This window comes from Schistocerca gregaria, chromosome 1 (genome assembly GCF_023897955.1).
Source record: "Schistocerca gregaria isolate iqSchGreg1 chromosome 1, iqSchGreg1.2, whole genome shotgun sequence".
Classification (NCBI taxonomy): domain Eukaryota; kingdom Metazoa; phylum Arthropoda; class Insecta; order Orthoptera; family Acrididae; genus Schistocerca; species Schistocerca gregaria.
Genome location: NC_064920.1, coordinates 525,841,266 through 525,853,587, shown reverse-complemented (window position 1 = coordinate 525,853,587; position 12,322 = coordinate 525,841,266). Strand labels below are relative to the sequence as shown.

General features: G+C 41.4%; 1 protein-coding gene across 1 annotated transcript in view; it reads right to left on the bottom strand.

Annotated features, from left to right (window-relative positions):
* LOC126279320 (odorant receptor 2a-like) overlaps positions 1–12,322 on the bottom strand; it is a 71,557-nt gene that overhangs the window by 23,240 nt on the left and 35,995 nt on the right. Inside the window, exon 4 of the mRNA XM_049979671.1 lies at positions 4,958–5,057. Coding sequence (XP_049835628.1) covers positions 4,958–5,057 — 100 coding nt within the window. The remainder of the gene's footprint in view (positions 1–4,957; positions 5,058–12,322) is intronic.

Below are 12,322 nucleotides of genomic sequence, written 5' to 3'. Positions count from 1 at the left end.
CTTCAGTAAAGGTTGTGGACTAGAGCAACAGTATCACTGGTTTAGATGACGAACATATCGTGATACGCATTCATTGTGTTAGGATCGACATCTTGTATGAAACCGGCACACACAGCCAGCAGCGCTTCACTTTACAATCAAAACACAATGCATTAACCCCCAAGAACCGTCAATTCCTTAAATCTTTAGCCTTGAAAAGTGAAACAACAATGTCATTACTCAACATAAGTGCCACAGTTGAGGACAATGAATGACCCATTTATCTGGAATACTTCTCACGCAACCTTTTAGCTTCAACAACGTCTGAGAACAGTGATGAGATCCGCATACAGAAGCAGAAACACCACATAGCACATACCTGTTTTCAACTACAGATTTAGTGTGAGCTGTGCTCACTTCTTACTCGAGCCTTTCCGTGATTACGGAAAGAACAGAGATTAGGTTAGCGTTCTACTTCTTACCAATGAGAAAACATTTTGTTTTCAAAGAGAATTACCAGTGAAGTTACACTGAGATGCATCGACTCACTGATGTTCAAGCAGGCACCACTACAGAAACTTGCTGAAATGATGAGTTCGGAAGACTTACAGTTCACTCGAGCTGCATTTCTCGTAACGAAGGAGTGCGATTTCTCATATCAATATCTCGATTCGTAAGAGAGACCCAACGAAACCACACTACTGATATAACTGCATTCTCCAGCCAACATTAAACCACTTCCATATCGGATGCAGACTTTTGGTACTGGTGAGTGCTTGACGTGGGTTCTACATCCTTAAATTTAAAGCATATGCAAAACTTTATATGGACGCAGATTAGCATTTACTTGCAGATCCTCTCGAACAAGACCAGAATGTAGATCTGGACATAATCGAACAGGCTCCTGACAACTTTGACACCATGCAAGGGTATTCGTGGGATGCTATGTTGAACAAAACATGTGTCAACACTGAACAACCCATCGATGTTGAAATATTGTTGTTTTTCAAATGAGGTATTTGCAGCAGGATTTGTCAGCATGTACATATGCTCGTCAAGGCAAACAACCTGCAAATTTACGAACAGTTCAGTGCATCTGGTGATTTAAGTTACATCACGTACTTGAATGTAAACAACTTCTATAGGCAAGCCATGCAACAACCTGTACCTGTTGACGGGTTTTGGCGGCTGTCCAATACCATAAGCATTAGACTAGGCAAAAAAGCCAAACATGCGTCGGCAGATTCTGAAATACGACACGTTCTAGAAGTGGATCTAACGTACGCTGTCAGTTTGCGTGATAAACACAATGACTTGCTGCTGTGTCCAGAACACCGAGTTCCAGAAAACATTTCCCATTCCCATCCTGATGAAAGCGTGAAGGGAAAAACAAGCTATGTATTACGTTACTGTAATATCCAGTTTTACTGTACGCTTAAATGATGATGGTGTTCTCTTGGATAAAATATTGAGGGAGTAAAATTGTCCATCATTCGGATTTCTGGGCGGGGACTACTCAGGAGGACGTCGTTATCAGGAGAAAGACAACTGGCTTTCTGCGGATCGGAGCGTGGAATGTCCAATCCTTTAATCTGGCAGGTAGATTAGAAAATTTAGAAAGGGAAATGGGTAGGTTATGTTTTGATGTAGTGGGAATTAGTGAAGGCAGGAGGATCAAGACTTCTGGTCAGGTGAATACAGGGCTATAAAAACAAAATAAAATAAGGGTAAGGCAGGATTAGGTTTAACAATGAATAGAAAAATAGGAACGCTGATAAGCATCTACGAACAGCATAGTGAATGCATTATTGTAGCCACAATAGACACGAAGTCCACGTCTACCACAGTAGTAGAAGTTTATATGCCAAGTACCTCCTCAGATGGTAAAGACATTAAATAAGTGTATAATGCGATAAAAGAAATTATTCAGATAGTCAAGGGAGATGAAAATTTATTAGTCATGAGGGACTGGAATTCGACAGTGGGAAAAGGAAGACAAGGAAAAGCAGTAGGTGGATGTGGATTGGGGGTAAGGAATGAAAGAGGAAGCCGCCTGGTAGAATCCTGCACAAAGCATAACTTATCATATCTAACACCTGGTTTAATAACCATGAAAGAAGGTTATATACTTGGAAGCGGCCTGGAGACAGTGGTAGGTTCCATATAGGATATATAATGGCAAGACAGAGATTTAGGTTCAAACGGCTCTGAGGACTATGGGATTTAACATCTGTGGTCATCAGTCCCCTACAACTCAGAACTACTTAAACCTAACTAACCTAAGGACATCACACACATCCATGCCCGAGGCAGGATTCGAACCTACGACCGTAGCAGTCGCGCGGTTCCTGACTGTGCGCCTAGAACCGCTAGACCACCGCGGCCGGCAGAGATTTAGGAAAAAGGTTTTAAATTGTAAGACACTTCCACAGTTCATTGGTTATGAACAACAGATTAAAAAAGAAGAAAAGGGAGCAATACACTGCTTGACTCCTCGGTGAAGGTATGTTCTCGAAACTTCAACAAAAGCCCCTACCGATCTGCTGAGCGTCTCTCTTGCACAGTCTTCCACTGGAGTTTATCTGTCATCTCCGTAACACTTTCGCGATTACTAAATGATCCTGTAACGAAGAGCGCTGATCTCCGTTGGACCTTCTCTATCTCTTCTATCAACCCTATCTGGTACGGATCCCACACCGGTGGGCAATATTCAAGCAGTGGCTGAACAAGTGTACTGTAACCTACTTCCTTTGTTTTCGGACTGCATTTCCTTAGGATTCTTCCAAAGAATCTCAGTCTGGCATCTGCTTTACCGACGATTAATTTCATATGGTCATTCCATTTTAAATTACTCCTAATGCCTACTCACAGATAATTTATGGAATTAACTACTTCCAGTTTCTAACCTGCTATAATGTAGCCAAATGATAAAGGATCTTTCTTTCTATGTATTCGCAGCACATTACACTTATCTACATTGATATTCAATTGCCATTCGCTGCACCATGCGTCAATTCGTTGCAGATCCTCCTGCATTTCAGTACAATTTTCCACTGTTACAACCTCTCGATATACTACAGCAACATCCGCAAAAAGCCTCAGTGAACGTCCAATGTTACCCACAACGTCATTTACATATATTGTGAATAGCAACTGTCCTACGACACTCCTCTGCGGAACGCCTGAAATCACTCTTACTTCGGAAGACTTCTCTCCATTGAGAATGACATCCTGCGTTCTGTTATCTAGGAACTCTTCAATCCAATCACACAATTGGTCTGATAGTCCATATGGTCTTACTTTGTTCATTAAACGACTGTGGGGAACTGTATCAAACGCCTTGCGGAAGTCAAGAAACAGGGCACCACAATAAACACCCGCTCACACTTCCTTGCTTGTTCGTGAATTTATGTCCAAAAGCTGTAATGTAATGATGCCTCAGTCTCCATATTCGCCAACCATGACTCCATGTTGTAAAGAAAACCGCAAAGAATCATAGTTTTAAAACAAGCGTAGAAGAGATAACAAAGTAAAGCTGAGATAGATAAAAGTTATCTCAAAAGATCGAGTTCCAGGAGTGTTTCGGGGTCTGGAAAAAGCAGTGGTATGTAATTATATAAAATGTAATGGGAACTATTTTGAAGTGGATGCTATGGATACGGGGGAGTAAATACGATTGTTTCCAAAATACAAAATTTAATGTTTTTTTTTTAACACGTCTCGTATGTCCTATTGTCGGTGAAGCCTATCTGACGGCCAAATCCTGGTCATAATTCACATGGCCCGCAGTGTCATCGCAGACAACATCTAGACAAGATATAGATGAGGAATAACGATAAGATAAGCATGAAACACCAGCTAAAACGTTGTAAATCGGACACTTGTGAACTGGGAAACGAAACCTCATGAGATGAAGGTCGCTGAGTGTTTGACCTCTTTTCACATACCGGTAAACTGTTAAAAAGGGATTATGTACATATTTGTGGACGCAGATGTAGTTGTGGGAGCCATTATTCCACAAGTCAACAACTCTTTCCAGTTTATTTATGACGTTTGCTCTCTGATGTCGTGGAGCGTGTTGTTTTATATAACACGGAATCCCTTATCACATAACTTCCTATGTATAAGTACTTTCGATGACAATCTTTATGACTCTCCAACAGGTGAAAATCTTGTGTTACTATCCTGAAATGGAACATTGGCGCAACACCGAAACCAGTATCCGAACAGAAAAAAAAGTAAAAATGTTAGGTGTCGTGGTTCAAATACGGCGCGAAGTGTGATTCCGCTGTGTTACAGTGTTATCAGTTGGATAAAACCTATCCTTTCTTTAGGCGGAGTCAAATGGCTCTGAGAACTATGGACTTAACAGCTATGGTCATCGGTCCCCTAGGACTTAGAACTACTTAAACCTAACTAACCTAAGGACAACACACAACACCCAGCCATCACGAGGCAGAGAAAATCCCTGACCCCGCCGGCAATCGAACCCGGGAACCCGGGCGCAGGCGGAGACAATTGTAGTTCTTGTGTGACATGTTTCGCACCCACCGATTTCGACCATAGAATAATAAATATAGAATACTTACATGTACGTGTACAAGTAGAAGAAACATTAGCTGCCTGGACACATTCAGTTGGCATTATACATTGTTACAGCAGAGACTAACAAGAGTGCGTTTGGATCGTTGTGTGTGGCATCTCTTTCTTTACCTTCTTTAATTAAAAAAAATATTTATATGCAGAGTAGTTACGTAGTTATATTCAGGTTTTAAAGTTTCATTAGGTCTTCAGCCCTACATAAGTATTATAACCTGATTTTGTAATACACAAACCGCAGTACAACGTTTATAATAATTATTGGAATGACGTACTACTACAGTTTAGAAGGCGGATCAAGAAATAAATTTTACAGAAAAAAGTTTGAGATATGTTAACTGATATGCTTTTATGGAACAAGATGTACGAAATTACTCACCACAGCGGAAACAAAGATACAGGAACACAAGTCCGCCATGTTGACGAAAAGAAGAATGAAGATTGATACATTCATTACTCTCTGCAAGAAGGAGACAGATCTGTAAATAAATAAATAAATAAATAAAAATAAAAAGTTACAAGAAATAACAAAAAACACTGTCGTTATTTATGAATTAAAATATTTTAGCATTTCGGATTTATTGGAAGTGGCACATATTACCGATGTTAAAACTGGAAAAAGAGTTAACGCACTGCATAATAGTAATTACAAAATAAGTGACATAAATGTCACGTGCATTATACTCAGATAAACTCTGCCAGTTTTAAACTTTAGCCCGAGGAACATCCAGAAATCGACTTCTGCGCCTGTGATTAGTCTATATATTGTCGTTAATGTACGTCTTCTTACAATGTCCCTACTTTTCCCGCTTTTATTACATTGTGGAATCTACTTGTGGCAGATAGATTAAAAATTGTTTCTTGAGTCACAACACGAATAAACAGTCTTGTGAAACTACAGGACTGGACCAAAGTAATCGGAATGCAAGAAAACTTGAGTTGATGGGGTAGATTTACTTTCGTTTTGTATACTGGATTTTCAGTTAACTCACTTTTATTAAACGAGAAGCGAATTATTGTGAGGAAACAGGAGAGATCATCATATGTGAATTGCATTTTATAACATCGGTAGAAATTTACCATTATCAATCTGGAATTGTGAAATACTCTGTATAAGATGTTATATCATTGCAACAGAAGTTTTCAAAATACAGGCGAGTTATGCGGTAGCGCATTTGCACCAGTCACTAGTGGTGCTATTCGAACTGAAGTAATTTGATTCGTAAATAAATGAACTGCTGTGGATTGAAGACTGAAATAATGCTAAACGGACGCGACTTCAAACTAACTAGTATAGTCTGGGATGTCTATGGATTCATTAAAGGTCCTATAGACAAGCCGTCCTGTGAATTACTTTTGAACACTTTATCCGAATACTGTCTTGAGGAGCTAAATCGACAGCCAACGCGTAATGCAAATATTTTGGATCTGGTAGCCACGAACAGACCCTACGTCATCGACGGTGTCAGTGTTGAGACAGGGATTAGTGATCATGATGTTTTCATTACGACTATGGTTACGAAAGTTAAAAAGTGGGTCAAGAATGCTAATAGAGTATTCTTACTAGAAAGAGCAGATAAGCAGTTGCTAGCATCTTACTTAGTAAATGACTCGACTTCATTTATTTCCGGTACGATGGATGTGGAAGAATTATGGGCAAATTTTAAACACATTGTAAATCACGCATTGGACAAGTATGTACCAAAAAAGACGGACGGAAAAGACCCACCGTGGTTTAACAGCGCAATTCGGAGAATGCTCAGGAAGCAAGGACAGTTGCACTCGCGATTCAAGAAAGATGTGGCACAGAGGACAGACAAAAGTTAGTAGAGATTCGTGCTCCTGTAAAAAGAGCGATGCATGAAGCATACAACCACTACCACCGTCATACCTTAGCAAAAGATCTTGCAGAAAACCCAAGGAAATTCTGGTCTTACGTAAAATCGGTAAGCGGGTCGAAGGCTTCCATTCAGTCAATACTGATCAGTCTGGTCTGGCAACGGAAGACAGCAAAACGAAAGCTGAAATTTTAAATTTAGCATTTGAGAAATCTTTTACGCGGGAGGATCGTACAAACATACCGCCGTTCGAGTCTCGTACAGATTCCCTTATAGAGGACATAGTGATAGACATCCCTGGGGTTGTGAAGCAGCTGAATGGGTTGAAAATAAATAAATCGCCAGGTCCTGATGGGATTCCAATTCGGTTTTACAGTGAGTACTCTACTGCATTGGCTCCTTACTTAGCTTTCATTTATCGCGAATCTCTTGCCCAACGTAAAGCCCCGAGCAACTGGAAAAAAGCGCAGGTGACGCCTGTATATAAGAAGGGTAGAAGGACGGATCCTCAGAATTACAGACCAATATCCTTGACATCGGTTTGTCGCAGGATTCTCGAACATATTCTCAGTTCGAATATAATGAATTTCCTTGAGACAGAGAAGTTACTGTCTATGTATCAGCACGGCTTTAGAAAGCATCGCTCCTGCGAAACGTAACTCGCCCTTTTTGCACATGATATCTTGCGAACCATGTATGAAGAGTATCAGACGGATGCCATTTTCCTAGACTTCCGGAAAGCGTTTGACTCGGTGCCCCACTGCAGACTCCTAACTAAGGTACGAGCATATGGGATTGGTTCTCAAATAAGTGAGTGGCTCGAAGGTTTCTTAAGTAATAGAACGCAGTACGTTGTCCTCGATGGTGAGTGTTCACCGAAGGTGAAGGTATCATCTGGAGTGCCCCAGGGAAGTGTGGTAGGTCCGCTGTTATTTTCTATCTACATAAATGATCTTTTGGATAGAGTGAACAGCAATGTGCGGCTGTTTGCTGATGATGCTGTGGTGTACGGGAAGGTGTCTTCCTTGAGTGACTGTAGGAGGATACAAGATGACTTGGACAGGATTTGTGATTGGTGTAAAGAATGGCAGCTAATTCTAAATATAGAAAACGTAAATTAATGCAGATGAATAGGAAAAAGAATCCCGTAATGTTTAAATACTCGCTTGACACAGTCACGTCAATTAAATTTTTGGGCGTTACATTTCAGAGCGATATGAAGTGGGACAAGCATGTAATGACAGTCGTGGGCAGGGCGGATGGTCGTCTTCGGTTCATTGGTAGAATTTTGGGAAGATGTGGTTCGTCTGTAAAGGAGACCGCTTATAAAACACTAATACGACCTATTCTTGAGTACTGCTCGAGAGTTTGGGATCCGTATGAGGTCGGATTGAGGGAGGACATAGAAGCAATTCAGAAGCGGGCTGCTAGATTTGTTACTGGTAGGTTTGATCATCACGCGAGTGTTACGGCAATACTTCAGGAACTCTGGTAGGAGTCTCTAGAGGAAAGGAGGCGTTCTTTTCGTGAATCGCTACTGAGGAAATTTAGAGAACGAGCACTTGAGGCTGATTGCAGCACAATTTTACTGCCGCCAACTTATATTCCGCAGAAAGACCACAAGGATAAGATAAGAGAGATTAGGTCTCGTACAGAGGCGTATAGGCAGTCATTTTTCCCGCATTCTGTTTGGGAGTGGAACAGGGAGAGAAGATGCTAGTTGTGGTAAAGGTACCCTCCGCCACGCACCGTATGGTGGATTTCAGAGTATGTATGCATATGTAGATGTAATGTGAAAGAATTTTCAGGAAGGTACTTTCGCTTAAACTTGCAAATGGGTTTGGTCACGTTCTAAGATACGCATGTTTCCGACGAAAATTTGTTGTTTAAAGAAATATGCAGGAATTCAGTTTTTCGTTTTTCACGAGGATATTATGCCCAGTTGTACTGCGGCTTTAGGGAATACGATACGGTGGATCATCATTTGCTTTGAAATATCACATTCTGAAGGATTAGAAACGCACTATCGGAGAGATCACATAATCGAAAAAAAGTTTTGTGTTCGAAAGTGAAAGACGATTTCCCGATGGGTTTAGCAACTAGCGAATGGGTGACGTATTACGTACATTACTCTGCGTATTCATCCGGAATTTATGTTCGTTGATCTGAAATGAAACTGAGCGGTGGACAGCTCAGTATGTTAGTGTCTCAACATTTCTGTCCTCAAGAATCCAATTAACTCCTCCAGAGAATTTCCTTATTGTTTATCAGACAGTCGGTGGATGGATAATTATTGATGAGTAGCGAAAATTTACGTAAATAACAATAAATATTTTACTCTAACTCATGTATAGATACAGTTGAAATTTAGTTGGTTGGAGGGAACCACGCAAAAATATTTTTCAGAGTAGGTAAGTGGTGAGTCGCTTATATTTTAAACTTTTATCGGGTGCGGAAATAATCTTCCACCAAAACAGAATGTCGTGTGTTTGATTGTATCTACATCATTCAACTACTGCGTTAACGGAAGAGCTAAGGCTGAACAAAGAAAAGATTGACTGTTTGTCACTTGTTGGTTTAGTTACAGTGAAAGTTTCGCTTAAATGTCCAATAAACTGCGATAGGAAATACCAAACGGAAGATGTACGTCGAGCAGAAATTGTTCTCAAAGTTGTTGGGAGCCCAAGAACGAATAAGAGTCAGCAAAAACATTTTTTGCTCAAAATGTGTCTCTTATAATGATAATGACGGTAAAAGTACAAAAGCACAGAAGTACCAATTATTCTTGCCATGGAGCATCCATGAACTAAAAAGAAGAGGGAGAAAAATGACATTAATACACAATATTTCCTCCACTATGTAGTGTACAATTTGTTCTGGGGTGCTGTTGTGCAGGGAGGCCTAGAGATAGTGAACCTGATAGTTACAGGTAAAAAAACGTTGTAGAGACATTTCTATTATTTTCAGCATGAAAGTAACTTCGGTTTCACTATAAATCAGTGATATACAGAGGCCGTAAATTCAACTAGATAGCTAGGAATCAACTTAAATTGGAAGGAACACATAGAAAGCAGCGCGGGGTAGCTGCTTGGTCTGTGGTCTGAGACGCCTTGCCACAGTTTGTGAGGCTACCCCCGCCGGAGGTTCGACTCCTCCCTCGGGCATGGCTGTGCGTGTTGTCCGTAGCGTAAGTTAGTTTAAGTTAGATTAAGTAGTGTGTAAGCCTCGGGACCGATGAACCACTTGAACTTACCACAAATTTCCAAAACACATACAAAAAGTTGTGGGGAAAGCGAACCAAGACTATGTTTTATTGGCAGAACACTTAGAAGAACAGATCTCCTCAACAGACTGCCTATACTAAGCTTGTCCGTCCTCTTTTAGACTACTGCCGCTCGGCGTGAGGTCCTTACCAGATAGGATTCACGGAGTACATCGAGAAACTTCAGAGACGGGCAGCACATTTTGTATTATCGAGAAATAGGAAAGAGAGTATCACGGACGTGATACAGGATTTGGGGTCGACAGCATCAAAACAAAAGAGTTCCTCGTTGCGGTGGGATCTTCTCACGAAATTTCAGTCGTCCACTTTCTCCGCCGAATGCGAAAATATTATTTGACGCCGACCCACATATGGAAAAACAATCATCATAATAAAGTAAGGGAAATGGGAAGGGAGGAAGAGATTAGTGTTTAAGGTCCTGTCGACAACGAGGTCCTTACGACGGTGCACAACCTCGTATTACAAAAGGATGGGGAAGGAAGTCGATTGTGTCCTTGAAAATGAACCATCCCGACATTTGTTTGAAGCCATTCAGAAAAACCACGAAAAAAATCAAGATGGCGAGGCACATATTTGAATCGTCGTCCTCGTGAATGAGAGTACAGTGTCCTAACCACTGCTCGACCTCGCTTGCTTGGGAAATCACAACTCGTACGGAAAAGTATCCGTGTTCGTTTTTCTGTGTACGCCGTTTGACAGTGGATTAACAAAGAATCATTGTGAAGGTGGTTCGATGGACACTCTGCCGAGCACTTAAGTGTGATTTGCAGAGTATCCATATAGATGTAGATCTTACTGTTTGATGACAAGCTTACACATCTAGCATAGCGTAGCAACCTCTTTTGCTAAAATGACACATCAAGGCAAGAATTCCGCGAAACGAAGAAAGGTTTGGGGAACCAATTTTGCCTGGGACCGCTTGTCAGTGGTCTACATCGGGCCGGTACGGTCGGGTGCACCGCTAGTTACGCAGACCGCCACGTCCGTCTCTGTGTTGTGAGACAACAGTGCGGCCTGCTGTGTCGCCGAGTCGCGTCTCTCGGGTACAGGCGGGTCTGAGCGGACACGGTCGGGCGACTGTTACTTCGACCGCCGCGCAGTGCAGTTTTTCGAACAACTGTGCATGCCGCTTCACTATTCGGGTATCTCCGGCATTTGCGGATCTGAGAGTATCTTTAAAGGACACAGGCTCCGTAGTGGCTTTATGACGCATTTCACGCATTGTTCAGCAGTTGACAATTCCTATGTCGTTTGATACTGCTCGTGGTGATTCCTTAATTATTTGCCGTGAACTGGAATTTTGTATTCTGAATGCTTTTACTGTTGACTCTACTGAGAAGCAGTGGCTGAGGAAACAAGGAAAAACATTAACCTTTAACTCTTAGCGTGGGATCTGACATTTAGTTTAGCTAAATTTATATGACCGAAGTTATCAACACTGCCTACCGTCTAGCAGCCCTGTCTCACATCTTTTTACTCCCCGTCACCAGTTTTTCACTGTTGTATTGCTCAGTGCTGGTAGTGTTTGACAGGTATTTAATGGCTGGGAAGTTCCTAGCCCTTCACGTCAAGACTTCCGTTACAACATAGTGCCGAACAAGTAGGCGTAAATTAGCATACTCACGCTTTCCTGTCAGTCTGCATTTGGAATTCTCATTAATTGATTTCTTTCTTGTAACAGACGATGGAAGAAGACGTTTCCAATTGCTTCACTGGGCAGGTTTCAGATGAAGATAACTCTGTAGATGGATGGTCTCCTCATTCTGTGTCAGGTTACTGTATGAGTATGAGCGTAATACCGCTGGTGAGTATTCTGGTGGTTCAGATGGTGTAGACTCAGACCTGTCTAAGTTTTTCATAGGTAAAGACAAGAGTACGCAATGGAGGAAGATACCTGCCAATCAGAGAGTAAAAGCTAGAATGAGAAATATCATAACTCATGTTCCTGGAGTAAGGGATCGGCAAAGACTTGTATATCTCCCAATGATTGTTTCTCTGAGCTAATGGAAACCACGCTCCTCAGTGTTAGTACAATCAGTACAAACATAAAAATTGATGAAGACAAGCAAAAGAATAAAAATGACAGGACTGCTTGTTTGACTGATGATACTGCGGTAAAACCCATCATTGGATTTCTGATTTTAGCAGGATCTATTCGCTCAGGTCACTGAAACTACGGCGACTTGTGGAATATACAATGAATAGGAATTCAAGGTTTTCCATCAACAATCACCTTGAGTTGTTTCCAGTTTCTTCTGAAGCACATGCGGTTCGATGACGGACACCCCACCACAACGGTAAATAACAAGACAAACTGGCACCTGTTCGGTTTACATTTGAACATTTCATACGCAACTGCAGAGTCAATTACATACCTACTGAATATCTGACAGTAGATGGGCAAGTTGTACCTTTCAGAAGTCGCTATAGCTTTCGACAGTATTTGCCGTCTAAATCAGCTAAGTGTGGTCTCTAAGTCTTCTCTCTAATAGATGCGAAAACTTGGTATACTATTTCCATCAACATAATGGCCCATTCGAGGCGTCCACCTCTGCAGCTGATGTGGTTATGAGACTGGTAAAACCACTGAGTGGCACAGGTAGTAACACAACTGGAGATAACT